The sequence below is a fragment of the Nuphar pumila genome, chromosome 7 (genome assembly GCF_984573655.1).
Source record: "Nuphar pumila chromosome 7, dmNupPumi1.hap1.1, whole genome shotgun sequence".
In the NCBI taxonomy this organism is placed as follows: Eukaryota; Viridiplantae; Streptophyta; class Magnoliopsida; order Nymphaeales; family Nymphaeaceae; genus Nuphar; species Nuphar pumila.
This window is the reverse complement of record NC_143255.1, coordinates 122,768,681-122,784,982: the sequence shown is the minus strand read 5'-3', so window position 1 is coordinate 122,784,982 and position 16,302 is coordinate 122,768,681. Positions and strand designations below refer to the sequence as shown.

At 39.9% G+C, this 16,302-nt stretch overlaps 1 protein-coding gene and 1 non-coding gene across 2 annotated transcripts; one reads left to right on the top strand and one right to left on the bottom strand.

Annotated features, from left to right (window-relative positions):
• The first annotated feature begins 7,604 nt into the window (after positions 1–7,604).
• On the top strand, positions 7,605–9,421 carry LOC149833272 (uncharacterized protein At5g48480-like). The gene is made up of 2 exons (XM_090015025.1): positions 7,605–7,994; positions 8,913–9,421. The coding sequence occupies exons 1-2, from the start codon at positions 7,711–7,713 to the stop codon at positions 9,166–9,168; spliced, it is 540 nt and encodes a 179-aa protein (XP_089871151.1). The 5' UTR covers positions 7,605–7,710; the 3' UTR covers positions 9,169–9,421.
• A 6,808-nt stretch (positions 9,422–16,229) lies between these two features.
• Positions 16,230–16,302, bottom strand: TRNAK-UUU (transfer RNA lysine (anticodon UUU)). The gene has a single exon. It is a non-coding gene; the product is annotated as a tRNA-Lys (tRNA).

Below are 16,302 nucleotides of genomic sequence, written 5' to 3'. Positions count from 1 at the left end.
GCCCGAATCAAGCTGTTAGCCCAACCCATCAATTTACGAGTCGAGCTTTGATAAGGCCGGTTGAGTCAACAGCCCGGTTGGCTTGGTCCATTAGCTGTTTCCTACCACTAGTTGTTAACCTCTTAACTACGACAATTAATAATGAGATAAAATATGTGAATATAGGAGTACTGAGGTAAATGGGGTAAAAAATTTGAACCATCAAAAATTTAAGAACCCACTAGAATCCTTGTGATTTAAGGAGTTGTAAATACCTCTTCTCCGTTAGAAGAGTTGAAAACTGAAATTTTAGTATTTGAAGTTGGCTGACTCCCAACTAACATTTACGCTTCCCACTACTTTCCTCTCCCAAACACAGTCCAAATCCGTTTAGACCCTATCACGTCATGTAACCATCTCAAACCCTCCCGACTCCTCTGGTACCTTTCTCCCAAACAAGCCATAAAATTCATTTTCCTTTAAGTTTAGTTTTGTATTTCAACAGACTCCTTGCAAATTCCTCCAAACATTGGCTTCTAAAGAGGGTCCTAATGGTCCAAAAATAAAGTATCAGGTCAGGGTTAAAAGTCCAACAAAGCCTGATACTTTTGCAAATGTTGCTTGTCTCATGTGAGTACCACCCTCATGGGAACAAAACTTCTCTTGCTTTAATAGTGGAGTACGTGGCCTGCTTGGATCAGTGAAAAGGGGAACAGGCTGAAACGAAGCAATTTTGTTCCACTTGTCCCCAAAGTCATCCCTATTATCATACCCCTCCTTGGGATTTCATCGATGTAAGTTATTTTGATCAACTCCATAGATGTCATCCACACCCTATATTTAGGGGTTGTTTGATCCCCCGTTCCCACGCGATTTCAGACAAAAATCACTTTGGGAATGTAACAAACCTTGGATGCGGTGGATGAATAAAAACGCGTCCACCGCGTCCTTATTTTACTATAAGTTTTGCTCCACCCCTTTGTTACGGTTAGAAGGAGACACGAGAGACGTTATTTAAAAAAAATCGAGAGAGAGGGGTCCCCCGAGACTCTCTCTCTCTCTTGCAGCCAGGCAATGAGGGCATGAGGCAGCACCGAGGGTCACTATTGAGGCCAACGTTGAGTCCCACTTTTCTTCTTTCTTCTCATTTTCTTCGTTAGACTCTATCTCCCCTTTTCTTTTCTCCCCCTTCTTCTTCATTCCTCTCTCTCTCCCCTTTTTTCTTCCTTCTTTATTCTTTTTATTTTAGTTGTTTTTCTTCTTAAGGCATTGATTAATTTTTTTATTAATTAAGAGTTTTTTATTTAATTTTCATTGATTAGGGGTTTTTTCTTTAATTTTCATTGATTGAGGTTTTTTCTTTGATTGTCATTGATTAGGGATTTGAATCAAATTTCTTAAATGAGAGTTTTTTGTTGTTAATATGTTTAAGAGTTTTTATTTGATTTTTTATTATTAGGGCTTTGAATCAATTTTTTAAAATTAGGGCTTTTATAGTTAATTTGATTAGGGTTTTTGCTGATTTGATTATAGTTTTTTTGTTTTCTATGATTAGGGCTTTGAATCAAATTTTTTTAGTTAAGGCTTTTTATAGTTAATTTGATAAGGTTTTTTTATGTGATTAGGGCTGTTTTTTTCTTTGATTAGGGTTTGAATTAGGTTTTTATTTAATTTTATGCTTTATTTTTCTTATAGTTTAGGATTTTGGGGTTTATTTATGATTTATTTTTTTGCATTTTAAGGTTTTATGATTTAATAGGGTTTGATAATTTGATTTTTATAGTTAATTTGATTTTAGGGTTTGATATTTTTATGATAAATTTTTATAATTAGATGTAATATGACATTGATTAAAATATTTATATATCAAAAAAATATCAATTCTTATTTTTTCTCCAATGACAAAAAATTTAAATATTTTTTAGTTTTGCGATCCAATCCAAGATCCATATCCTGGGCTAAAATTTATAATAAACATGTTGAAACACTCATATGGTTAGATGGATCGAGTCGTACGATCTAAAACAAAGTTATCCGACCCATTATCCATGTGTGTTTGTGTTGTCCGCACGCAACTTAAAACAAATGTTTTACACAAGGAGCACTTTTTGTATAGTTGAAACAAATGTTGGCCTTGTTATAGAATAGACAAAACATGTGTCGTTTCTGTTGTCTTTGTTCATTTTGTACAATCTTGAACGAGTCATCAAACAAGCCCTTAATGGACAATTGACATTGATATAACAGGCATTTGACTCCTCTGCAGAATTTTTTGGCAATTCAAAGATCAATGGCTGAAAAAGCATAAAATTTTGTGATTTTAAAAAATCATAGTTTTTGTCAAAAAAAAACACGGTCCAAGACTCAATTCTTATTAAATTGACAATGCTGAATAAAGGTTGATTTATATTAAATCAACCATGATAAATTTATCAATAAGGTGAAATTTGATTCTAAAGTGACTTGCATCAATAAGATTTCACAGAGGTGCCACGATTGGGGATGACAACCGGGATGAGCTCAACCGAATTGGAACTGAAGAAAGCATCTGCCTTTCGGGTCGAGTCTAAACTTGGGAAACAGAATGGGACAAGATCCATTTTATATCTCAGAGAGAGAGAGAGAGAGAGAGAGAGAGAGAGAGAGAGAACAATCATCATTTAACATTACCAAAATACATCCACCATGAGAGAGGAACATAAGAGTAAGACAACCACCATCTAGATGGTGACTGTGCACAGTTCAGAGTACAAGTAGATCCAACCCCCCATCTCTACTATGTAATTTAAGAGCCAGATACACATCAGACATAACCCGCTGACGTAGCCTTCCAAAATCGAATTTGATGCCCCTGAAAAAGATATCGTTTCTTTCAGTCCAGATCACCCACCATGCTGAAAACAACCATACCTGCTACAATAATCTCCATTTTTTTTGTTTCGTAAAATCATGGGACCAAGCAAGAGGTCCCGAATAACAGAACTCGAACGAGTTTGAACAGATGGTGCACCTCAAGTTTGAAAAAATAGGTCTAGAACTACCGGGCAAAACCAAAATAGGTGAGTTGTGTCCTCTATTGCCTTCTCGCAAAGAACACACATGCTAGGAAATTGAAGCCCCCATTTCCTGACATTAATCTGGGTTTGAACACGATCCCAAACCACTAGACACGCCAAAGCTTTTGCCCTTGGAGCGAGCCTCTTACCCCATATACAATTAGTGGAAAACCAGTCCATCCCGAATGGCAACAAGGAATGATAAACTTGCTTAATGGAGAACCTATCTCCGCTCGCCATGGCCCAGTGAAGCCACGGGCGGCCATGGCCAGGCCTAAGATCCTTGTCACTGAAGGATCGAAGTGTCTTCCTTCACTCTAACCAGAGGGACGAATGGCACACGGAACTGGGCATCGAAAAAAAGGAGTCAGGTAGACTACCATATTTTTGCTTAACAAACGTAGCCCAAGGAGATGTGGAAGCGACCCAGACCCACTTCAAGACTAAAACAATGCTCCTTTTTCTTAGAGCCGGAATCTCCAAGCCGCCTCGTTGCCTCGGGAGAACGATTTGCTGCCAAGAAACAAGCGAGTACTTTTTGTGAGACGCATTCCCAGACCAAAGAAAGTGCAAAAGCAAACGGTTGATCATCCATTCTACTGTCGTCGGTATAATGGACATGCTCATACAAAAATCTGGTAATCTGGTCAAAACATAGCGAATCAGCGTCAATCGTCCCGCAAAAGATAAATATCGGCCCTTACAAGACTGCAATCTCCCTTGCACCCGCTCTATAGTAGACATCCAAGATGAAGTTCTCGACGGCTGCAGTGAGTGCAATGATAGACCCAAGAAATTAACAGGAAGGTCGAATATCGGGCAGTTAAAGATCCTTGCAGCAGCCGATTGGAGGAGAGGGTCAGCATTGAGTAAGACCAGAGCGCACTTACTCTCGTTCAGGCGAAAGCCTGAAATTGCAACGAATACTTTAATAATGAAGCACAACCTAGACATTTGATTAACATTCACATGACCAAATATTATTGTATCATCTGCATATTGAATTGTGTGACCAACAAAACCAGGAATGCCCAATGAATTCAAGAAGCCTGCTTGTTCTACCCTTTTTATGAGAATAGGTAAACCCTCTGCCATGATATTAAAAAGGATGGGGGCTAGGGGACAACCCTGTCGCACACCTCTAGCCAACTTGAATTCTTCCCCTCTTAATCCGTTGATGCAAACCGATGACACGGATTTCGTGACCAACTCCTTAACTCATGCTCTAAACTGGTTGCCGAACCCCATATTTATTAGAGATTCAAACAGATAATCCCATGCCAAACTATCATAAGCCTATTAAAAATCTAATTTTAATAAGAAGTACGGTGTTCCAGTCGACTGTAAAGAGTGAAGAAGCTCAGTTGCACAAATAAAAGACCCTTGCACACTTTGACTTGAAATAAAAGCCCCCTGATTCGGAGAGACAAGTTGATCAATGATAGCGCGCAACCGGTTAGCCAACACCTTAGATATAATGCGATACCGAATTGCCATCTCTGCTTTCATAAATGTAATCACTTATGGTATATTGAAAACGAGAATTGAAGACTCTTGTGAAGTGTGGAGTGTTTTGGTTAAATGGCATCCAATGAAGGGGATGAAGTCCTTGACACTCACCTCTAGAGCAATGTTGTTAGTATCGGTGAGTATCATCGGAAAATAGACATGCTTCACTCTTGAATCAATTATTTTTAATAAATATAAAAAATATTTAAAATTATTTTTTAGTATGCTTTTAATATTATGTTAATGATTTTAACATGTGTCACATTCTAATTGACACGTAATATTTTTAAATTATTTTTTAACCAATTCAGAATGATTCACTTATCGGTATAGGCCGTCCGATTCACCTGAATCATTGGCCAAACGATACAGGGCCAACACCGATACTGACAACATTGCTTTGGATGAAACCGAACAACTAGCTGACAACCGACACATTGATCAGAACCAAAGGCTTCGGGCCATGAGAGAGTGATTCTAAAAGAAACCCAACATGAGATTTGAAATCACTCTGATTCCAAATCTTTTGAGGGTCAAATGTACCCCTAGAGCTTAAGCTTGAACGGCTTGGGCTTGGTTATCAAGATGGTTTCTTTAAGTAATCCAATCTTATTTCAAGTATCAAGATTATTTCTTTAATCCAATGGTGTTTGGCTCAACATACGGATGACATTGGATCGGGGTGGGGTGGGCCTCGTCTCAAAATCTTGCCCTCCATCCCCACACGGGTTTGGATATTAACCTTCATCCTCGCCTTCATCTCCGTTTCATGTCCTCCATCCTCAATCCAAACAGGACAAGGCAAGGCGGGGCCCTGTTTTCCCTCGGTCCATTGCCATCCCTAAAGAAGGATTGGGGGCGGGGAGGGGGATTGGGATGGGGATGGGGATTGGGATGGGGATGGGGATGGGGATGGGGCGGGGCGGGGCAAAGCAGGGATCGGGATGGGGATGGGGCGGGCAAGGAAAAGCGTAAGTCCAGCCCCGCCTCCATCACCGCATGGGTTTTGATTTTAACCTTCATCCTGGTTTCATGTCTTTCATCCCCGGTCTAAACAGGGTTAGGCGGGGCCGGTTTCCCCCCTTGTCCACTGCCATCCCTAGCTCAACAGAGTTTAAACGAGTGCTGCTGTTCCGTCTTAGCCCTTAAGCCCCCGGGTACGAGAGATAACCTATATAATTGTCATCCAAAAATGAAAAATCCCAACTATCATCAATAAGGGGTTTCAGTTGTTTCAGAGTGCTCATTTTCCTTAGATACTTGTTCAGCCACATTTTGATTCCCATTTTGTAATGGGTTTGAGTTAAAACATAATTCAACTACATGGCATACTCAAAAACTGAACATAAACTTATTCATGTTAGTGCAGCTTGCCTCCAATTTTCAGAGGGTTAAAAGATGGAGTTTAATAAATTTGATAGGAACTGTAAAAAAAAAAAATTTAAGTTTAATAAAAACTGACAGTAACTTAGCCACTAACATGATGCCATGATCTTATGAGCTGTAAGCAAAAAAAAAAAAAAGACGAAAGAAAAATTTTAAATTTAGATTTGCTCTTTGTCTAATTCTTTAAATCTTCTTATAATTAATTAATGGTCACAAAGACCCTATTATGTTTATCTACATAGCCGATTCTCTCTAGGCAAACAATCCATACCAGAGGCGAGCCCGACCCGAATTTCGAGTAAGATATGTAATTTTTTTAATGTAAAAAAGATAAAATAATATTATATTATTGGGTATGGTTTCGGTCTGGTTCATGTAATCCTTAAAAGATCAAGGTCCGACCCAAACAAGACCTATGAAAATGCCTAAGATATAACATAACTTGGTAATCAAAGGGCTCCACTCATCAGGTAGAGGCAACTTGTGAATATCACCAAGTTGATGGGACGTCACAAGTTCAAAACTTATAAATAGCATCCTTTGCCATAAAGTCGAAGCTGGGTGTACTCCAGGCAGGGTCTTGATGTTTTATTTATTTATTTTCATTGAACTAATAATAAAAAAAGTTATGATAAGTAGGTAACAAAAAGAAGTGAGGAATGATGAAAAAAAAATTTGCAAGTGTTAAAAAATAATATTAAGCCTAAAATGAAATACATTTCTTAAACCATTAATTTATCGATTTAAATAGCAAGCTAAAAAGCAGATGTGCAGTAAGTTTTGTTTTTTCTTTTCCCATAACAGAACTGAAAGAATTAGGCCCTTCCTATTTACAGATATCCTTTTTAGCCAAATCTTCAAACTGTCATGTCAGTATGCTTCTATTTCCAAACTTCCAACTTACACATGCCAAACAGGGATTCAACATTAGAAAACCTGCCGACTGATCCACAATAAATTGACCAGAAACGGTTGAATGTCCATCAAAGGGTAATTTCGTCATTTTAGGGCGCGTAATTTATTTTCCTGCGATTAAATAATCATTTTCAAAACTTCGACCGCCAATGGATGAGACACCGGCGTCCACGCCGACCGTTGTGTCACCACGTGTGAAATAGCACGTGCTGAGAGTATACGTGGCAGTTGTTTATGGGGGAACATGGGGCCCACGATCCTTAGCAACATCGGTCCCCACACACTTCTTTCTGCAGGAAAAATAAAGAAGGAAAGATAATTCCACAAAATTACAAAAAGGAAGATTCATAAACAAAAAGACTCAATTGATGACCTTCTATCTGAAGATAAGGACAAGGGTAAATGAGGTACTGTAGCTTTTCAACCGAAATGCCTGAAATACCCCCTTACGTAATCGGAATGCCAAATCCCTAACCATCAATATACCCCAGCGTTCTTTTTGGGGAAACATCCCTTGAAACATACTTTATGGTTTGTTAATGGCAACTTGGTCATTTACTGTTGCTAGAAACGGACATTTTTGTTGTAACGTGGGATATTTTCGAAAAGAAGAAAAACAGTGGAGAAAAACCCTAACCCTAAACCGGATAGTCGGGCTCTGGTCGTCATTAAGAAAAAGGGTAACGAAGATTAAAATATTAGAGAAATTTTTCAACCGTCCGATCCGCCTGCAACGCTTTTATAAGTACTGGCTCTCGTACAACGCTTTCTTCTTCATTTTCGTGCATTCGCTTTACCTCTTCTTCGTTGTGGTTCCATTTCTAGGGTTTCATTTCGTGCGTTCGGGGGAAGGGGAAAGTGAGAGATGGCGCAGGAAGGAGGGGAGCACCACAACGGGAGCGGAGCAGAGAACGGCGGAGAATCCGCCGCGAAGTTCTCGGCGCTCAGGCCGAAGCTCGTGGTTCAGGCGCCGAGGGCGGCCGATGCCGTCGCCTTCTACAAGGCGGCTTTCGGTGCCGACGAGGTCGAGCGCTCCAACCATCCCAAGAGGAAGGCCGATCACGAGCTCCCTCTCATCCTCTTCTCTCGCCTCCGACTCGGCGTCGTGGAGTTCATCGTCGCCGACGAGACCGATGAGTCTGAAGCCGGGTTAGTTTCTCTCTCTCTCTGGTTTCCTTGCTTCAGTATCTGCGTTTACTTAGTTCGTATTTTTTCCCTCTCTTTCTCCTGGTTTCCTTGCTTCAATATCTGCGTTTGCTTAGTTCGTATATTTTTTCTTTCTCTCTCTGGTTTCCTTGCTTCAGTATCTGCGTTTGCTTAGTTCGTATTTGTTTCCTCTGTTTCTCCTGGTTTCCTTGCTTCAGTGTCTGCGTTTGCTTAGTTCGTATATTTCTCCTCTCTTTCTCCGTGTACGGTTTTTGTTTCCCTTGCTCGTTCATTTTCTTGCGTTTTGTTCATTTTGTAAGCGCTTTATTCGTGTTCTTTCTAAAGGAGAAAGTTATGTTGATGCGTCTGTGTCTAGAGACTTGTTTATGGTAGAATTTGTTTGCGGGAATGTAGAACGTACGTCATATCTGAAGAAGGCCCTATTTTACTAGTTTCTTGTGGATCTTTGAACGGTGATCATTTCATTTCTGTTGACGTGAAGGGTTTGATATGTTATAGATTACTTCGTTCTATTGAAAAAATATTTCTATTTTTTAAGACCGGTCATTGTTAGGTTTTGGAGATTTCTCATCGTACGTTCTGCATAAAATTCTAATCTATTCCTTCTTTTTTATCTCTCGCATCGATGATCGTGATCCGTTGTACATCTTTGTTTCTTTTGAGCTTCACTTCGTTTCTCCGGTTTTGTTTGTGAAGAAAAGCGCGTTATCGCAAATTTTTTTTAATGAGGAATAACCTGTTAACAGTCAAACGGTTTCTGCTCATTTTATGCGTTTCACTTTTCAGTTGGCTTCATGGTAAGCTTCTTAAATGACGATCGTCTCCCTTGACTACCTGCGTAGAATAATCGATTCTTATAACCTTCTACCATGTTTTTTGCCGGTTTGTGATAAAAAATAGGGTGAAATCCGCGGAGACTCTTGGAGGAACGTCGTTCGTGCTGTGCCTGGAGACGGAGGACGTCGAGGGAGCGGTGGCGAGGGCCGTGAAGGCGGGAGCGGTCTCCGAGGAGGGCGACGGCGACGGCCAGTGCTGCGGCGGTTGCTGGAGCAAGGTCAAGGACCCCTTCGGCTTCGTGTGGACTATCGGGTCCCCTTCGAAGGCCTCCCCCGTCGAGGTCGACGCCCAGGCCTTATCTGACGTTTGTCTCCTCTGATCTCTCTTGTAGTCTTTAGTTGAAAAGTATGGGTAGAACCGTAGAAGAATTAACGGAAGGAATCTTAGCTTTTAGAAGTAGATGGTCGGTCTTTGGCTTCCAGGTCGCCGGGAAAGCTTTCCCGTTGCCGGAAAGTTGGTCGTGGTTTTTAAACCTGGTTTTTTTGGATGTGATGTTTTGACGGTGGCCCGTACGTGGGCTTCTGGATATTATGGAATGGATACGTGGATCGTTCTGGTCCCTTCATCTCTCTCTCCGACCCTTCTTTCTCTAACTCTTCCCGCTTTTCTCCGTACGACACATGGTTTGGTTGGTGGCAAAAAATTTGCTCAGCTGCCGTGCCGATGCACATTTTCCGCAACTGCCCTCACGGTTTTGCTTTCCTTCATTATTGGAAGTTAGTTTTGACGGTTTATCTGAAATTTGACGTATTAAATTATTTTGACGGTCTTCGAAGGCGGCAACTAGAGAGTAGAGGTGTGTCACGTGAAGTTGGCATAGAGCGTCACTGATTTGTTATTGTTTTATTATTTTTGACTGGTAAGGCCGCCAAATGTTGGTGGCCCCCCACCTCCTCTGTTAGTGAACAGTGGGTTTCTAGGCTAGAAGGTGCGCTTAATTGGGTTTGGAACCATGTGACCAATCACTGCTTGATTGCTTGGGGCTTGGTTTGGAGTTTCGCACTCTGTCTTCGTTTGATATCGGTAGTTGGCTCATCGATTTGGACGTGGTTTTATGTACTTCGAAGTTTTAAACTTTCTCGGTAGTTTGCTCTGAATAAATGTTAAATGTGCCGTTTTCAAATTATTCTCGACCTCACCGCCTTGGCCTTGCAAAATTTTTGTTTGCTCCTATTTTTATATTTACACCGCCCCTGGTCCTCTGCCTGCGCGTACTTACGATCACAGAGCTTACCCCTTGCCCTCGGAGTTTTTCCTTCAAGTTTGACCTCCTTTTGTTTTAGTTTTCAAGTAGGGTCTTAACTGCCTGTTTCTTTTTGGTTGTCAGCCTTTTTTTTCCTTAACTTATAATAACCCGAAGAAACTGCACTCGGTGAAGACCTGGTTCTGCTTGCTCAGCCTGCCATACCAACTGTCGTCGACTTGTCGTGCCGGAAGACCTGGTTTCCTTAGGCAGTGTAAAACTAGGACCTATGCTACCTTTCTGCTTGCGCGGAGGGCCGATGCCCATAATAAGGGCAAAATCTAACCTTGACTGACCATCTATGGGTTGTGAAAAGATTTGTGCAACCCGATCCGGACTTCCTTGGTCAGGCTTTTGCCGATTATTCTGTTGTGGCCCCCCTTCCCAATAACGTGGCTCACAAATCACACCGTTGCTCTACTGTGGCTTACAGTATTCACGTCCTTCCCATAATTGGCATCTGAGTTGGTGTAATGAGCGGACACCACTCATTGTCTTGCCGTAGATGGTGTAAGTACTAAACCATAAGGATTTGTCCGTAGCACTGTTACAAGTTCATGTGATGGTTGGTTTGATTTTTTTATGATCTGTTATGTGGTTGCTGGTGGGCACATGCTCCCGCAAAGTGGGCATTGGACGGCTCACAGCTGTGTCAATGGGTTGGGTTTGGTGATAAATAAGGTCAGATTAGAATTTGGGTTGAACTCGTAGGGTCCGATTAATATATGAAACTCGGTATGGTTTGTAAAATTTTATACCAGACACGGGCATGCCCGAGTTTCGACTAAGATCCACAACAATTTTTCAACGTAAAAAGATAAAAAAGTATTATTTTATCAGGTAAGGTTTGGGTTTGGTTAATGTAATCCTTATAGGGGGTCAGGAAGGGGCCCGCGCTACCTTGGGTCCAGGGTGGGCACGTGCCCGCCCTGGCCCTAAGTTTTTCCCAGAAAGGGGGTCGAATCATGTGCCCACCCTGACTCCTCTGGGTGGCTGGCTAGTGCGTAGTGCCCACCCTGATGTATGGACGGATCTGGGTGAGCTGACCCATGCCCCTACTTCTACACCCCTGACTCTCTCTCTCATGCTTTGTCTTACACTCCAGCCCTGGTTCGATCGCACCAACAGCGGTGCAACACCTTTAAGGTTCTTTTTTTTCTCTCAAACTTGCCGGATTAGGTTTAATTGTCCGCCATCCGATGGCTTTTCTGGTGCACGATCCTAGCCCTAACGACACTGTCTCTTTCCAAACTCTTTTATTTTAAAAGGCTTGTTAGAGTTGATTTCAAAGTTTTTTTTTATAATTAGACTAATGTATTGTTAGCATTTATGTTTTTTATGTTGTTTTTTTAAATACTATGAATGTTTAGTTAAGGTTTATTGTGTTTTGTTTTTCAATTAGTATTAGGCATGAGTAATGAACACTTGATTTTGGCTAAAATAGTAGAGATTTTTTAATTAGCTTAAATATATGATTTATTTATTTATTTTGAGTATGATTAAGGTTTTCCTAAATGACTTAAATATGTATGTAATTAAGGTTTTAGGATATTTTTGTGCTATTTTTTCAATTATCATTAAGCATGATTTCATTAATGAAGGCTTAATTTTGGTTATCAAATCTCTAAATCATTGTTTTTCTTAATTTAAATTTTTATTTTAGTTTGTTAAATGACATGAATATTGTGTGATTTGATTTTGGTTAGAATATTAAGCTTTTTTTATTAATTGACTAATTTTTTTTTATGTTTGCTGGAATTGAGGTTTTGATTTGTTTTTTTTTTTAAATGACATAATATTTGGTTATGGTTTTAATTTATGAAGCTTGTATGATTAGAGTTTTGATTTGTTTTTTGTATCATGAATTAATATAATTTATTAGTAATTATTTTATTTTATATATTTTTTACTTTGCATTTGTGCCCACCCTAGGTTAGAATCCCGACTTCGGACATGGTTTTTATTATGGTGGGTCAGATAGAACCCGAGTTCAAAATTGGTACCAACATCTTACTAAGACAATGTCAATAACAAACGAACCAGATCGTCGATAAGCATTACACCGTGAATACGAAGGTGAACCTTTGAGGTAAGGCGACAAATGAAATCATGCAAGTTTTTGTTGTTTTTGCGGGCATTGAGGTATCTATTTTCTTTTTGAAAGGCAAGCTGGGGTTAGGCGAACCCCTACCAGTTCATTGAATAAAATAAATTGTGTTCAGAATCACCCATATATCATGAATTAATATAATAAAAATAAAATCATGCAATTTTTATCTTCAATCGGACAGATTGTACTCTTTGACAAGTTCTGGTATAATAGTCGGTATCAACAAGCTCACCACCCAAGTTCCGTGCAATCCCCTAAAAAAATGTCCATTGACCAAAGCTCTGCAAAAAGGTCAGGTAATCTAATCCAAATCAGAATTGTGGAATCCAAATCAGAATTGTTGAAGCTAAGGTAAATGCTTTCACAAATTCAGCTAAGGACCATGTTGCAGAGTTTGGATCTTTCAAGATGCTTGTTTGTTTCATACGTGCTTTGGCTCGTTGGAAAGCCAAGACATCAAGCTACAATTTTAGTGTTGGATGTTTGATCAGAATCTGCTTCAAAATGCAGGTAAAATTTTGGGTAGAGTTCTGTCGTTGGGTCGTGACTCAAGTCTTGTCCTGAGCAACATAGCTCTGTTACTGTTTCTTATTTTCAGCATATCTTTTTTATTACTTAATAAAAAATTATAAATCATATTTTGTTGGAAAGATAACATCATAAGCCACATCTTTCATGTTTATGATTTTTCTTGGATCGAATTCATTGATAGCCTAAAATAATTGTCAATCTCTGCTTGTCGATAGCTAGTTTTGAACTGGCATGTCTGTTATTTGCTTGAAAGCATGCCATACTTATTGTTTATCTTCGTCATCCATGCTTAGTTTTTTGAATTGAAACCTGATCTGAAAAGATAGTTGTCTACTTGAGAATATTCGATCATATGATATATCAAAAAGTTGCTTGTTTTGCTGCATGTTCAAAAATCTGTTGCGCATCTCATATAGTTTAAAACATAAAATACAACTTGATTTAAGCAAAAATTGCAAAATATTACTTCAAAATTTCTAAACTTTAGTTAGTTGAAAAGTTAAAAAAATTGTCACCTGACAGTGCAAGGTGTCATGTTCATCCACCTCGTTAAATATGTCGTAACTTTGTCTACACATATCCAAATCTCGTGTTTTTGAATTCGTTGGAAAGTTGTATGTGTCACACAACTTTTTTGTGTTGGGAGTGCCCATATCTCAAATAGCCGATTGTTTGGGTCCTGATTGGACTCACCTGCGTATTTAGCTTCCACGTGTGAAGATCATTTTGAATCTCGAATCGTAAATCGACCCATACGTCGATTTTACATCACTATCAGCTGTGAGGCCCAACAGAAGATAGAATTGCAGACTAGGCATGGCGGCACACAAAATGTGTGCAACGTGATTGCACCTGATCTGGCGTCCATAAAGGAGATACACATTCAAGTATTGACGTCTACCATTTCTTGTACGGACTAGTTCTTTTATATCTTATAATTACCTTAAAAATGAAAGTTTTTTTGAGCCAACCTTTAAAAGAAAACTCTTAGATCTCATTACTTGTCCTTCTTGCATTACTCCTTAAAAAGTAAGGATTAATTTCAACATTATGTGACCCAAAGGGATTTGGAGTAGTGGGATGGGCCTAGACTGTTTGACCGGCGGTCTAGATTCAAATCCCATGGGTGTCACCCTCCTGCCTAAGCCGAAGCTTGGTGACTCCCCTGAGGTTAAGGGGTAAGCCCTCGGAGTTTTACACCGACATTAACAGAGACCGTAAGTACGACAGGCTGTGCCAGGGTGGCTCGGTCTCTGCGCCTGGGATGGTTTCTCCCAGTAAAAACTTTTAAAAAAAATTGACATTATGAACCCTGATAGGAAAACTGGGGGTGGATACGAGTATTTACTTAGCCTGATCTCGCCACTAGGCAGTATACTATAGCTCAGTCATTTGTCAAGTCAATTGGCCAAGTTTCCATCGTTAATTGGATGTATATTCGTTATGGTTGATAGGTTTTGTACAGCTTAGTTGAAAAATCATGGTTGGAAGTTGTTTCAACTCAATTTGATCTCACAAATGCGTTCAACGTAGCTTTTTTTTTGCCGGAGATCACACTTCAAATAATATATTTCTGACATAAAAATATGTTTTTTGAGATGTAAAGATTTGACAATTGTGGGACATTGATTTGAAGCTCTTGAAAATCTAGCTTAGGCATCACAAACACACAATCCCAGCTTGAACACCCTACCCTTGTCCAAGCTTGAGTGAGCTCCACATGGCTTGAGCCAGAATTTTTACTTTAGAACCACATGCTTGAATCTCTGTGACAAATATCACAAGATTTATAAAAATCTCGCGACGAGAAATCGCCTGAAAGTTAAAAACGGCATTTTCTCGTAAAATTTTCAAACCGTGACAAATATCACAATATTTCCTTTTTTAGCAGATATTTACCTTGATAATCCCCAAGTTTTTTTTTAAATGTGTTTTATTTATATTTTCTTATAAAAATTATTTTTATATTTTTTAATTTATTTTTTATTTCCCATATTTTGCCAAAAAAAACTTGAGATTTATGAAAATTTTCAAAATCTCTCAAGTTTTTGACTGCCGATATTTTTCCGTTTTAAACATTTGTCACTATGGCTTGAACACATGGAAAAAAAAATAATTGCGAGCCTAAATAGGTTTTATTGAGCTTTAACTAACTGATGTTTAAACTGAAGCTCGGCTACTTTAACTAACCGAGCCTCAAACAGGACCCATGTTTATTAAACAAATCAAGCTTGAGCCCAGCTCGGTTGGTTGTGGCCACTAGCAAGTAGGAGACTTTTTTGTGCAGGAAAATTCTCTCAAAAAACACAGCTTTTCAAAATAAATTTAGGCTGGACCTCAAGAATTCCCAAAATCTGTAGACCCCAAAAATGCCTCACGAGACAAATTACCACTCCTTGCAGAGCAAGAGGTAGGGCTGTAAACAAGCCCAAAGAACCGAGCAAGGGTTGTTTGGGCTCGGCTTGTTTATATATAGGAAGCCACTGCTCAGGTCGGTTCGTCTGCCTCATGCAAGATGAGCCGAGCTCGACCTCGTATGAGCCCAAACTAGATGAGCCAAGCCACGAGTTAGCTCGGTAAATACAAAAAACTATCAATTTATTGGGTTTATAGTGAAAATGGAAACCCTAACCTCTCGCTTGTCTACATACCCAGCTAAACCAATTGAGCTTCCATATGTTTTTTTAACATGTATCACATAAATTCTAAGCTCAACTAAACTAGCTGAGCTTAAACGAACACCCATTGTTCATACTCTGCTAGGTGATATTATAGGAGCAGCTTGTGGCTTGTCTCACCGAGCCAACTTGTCCATAGCTTTTATATGTGGACCATGTAAGGCAGGGTGATCTTGGGGCTCCACCCGGTGTTTTCCTACCTCATCATCATAAAAATCTTGATGATGGATCACAAACAAGCTTCAAGCTATCCGAGCCATGAGCTACTCGATTCGATTACCAGTCCTAGGAAGAAGTCAAAATTTACCAAAGTCCATGAGCTCTTAGGGATGGCAGTGAACTGGGGCGGGGGACAAGGTCTTCTAACCCCGCTCCGTCTCAAAATTTTGCCCTCCATCTCTGCACAGTTTTTGATTTTAACCTCCATTCTCGTTTCATGTCCTTCATACCCGGTCCAAACAGGGCGAGGCCCCATTTTCCCTCCGCCCACTGTCATTCCTAAAGAGAATTTTAGCATTTTACTAACTGGATCAGAGACGGAGCGGGGTTGGGGAAAGCATAAGTCCATCCCCGGTCCAAATGAGACAGGTTACATTTTCTTCCACTGCCATCCCTATGAGCTCTAGTGTCCCATCACGTACAAAACAGTAGGAAGTTTGGGAACTCGTTTCAACTATGCCAAACATGCCCTGATAATTCCCGAAAGACTCAGCTGGATGTGAGGTGGTTGTAGCCTTGTATGTTTAAAGTGGTATGTCAAATTTGGCCAGTGTTGGGTTTGCGAATTTTGGGCAAAAAATGTATCGAAACATTTAAAACGCCGTCTGTGGGAATCGAACCCACGACCACATGGTTAAAAGCCATGCGCTCTACCAGCTGAGCTAAGACGGC

What these genes read in the sequence shown, in the direction of transcription:
- LOC149833272 (XM_090015025.1), top strand. Translation starts at nt 7,711, where the DNA reads ATGGCGCAGGAAGGAGGGGAGCACCACAACGGGAGCGGAGCAGAGAAC. An exon ending in ACCGATGAGTCTGAAGCCGG is followed by an intron (nt 7,995 to 8,912) that starts GTTAGTTTCTCT and finishes GATAAAAAATAG; the next exon opens with GGTGAAATCCGCGGAGACTC.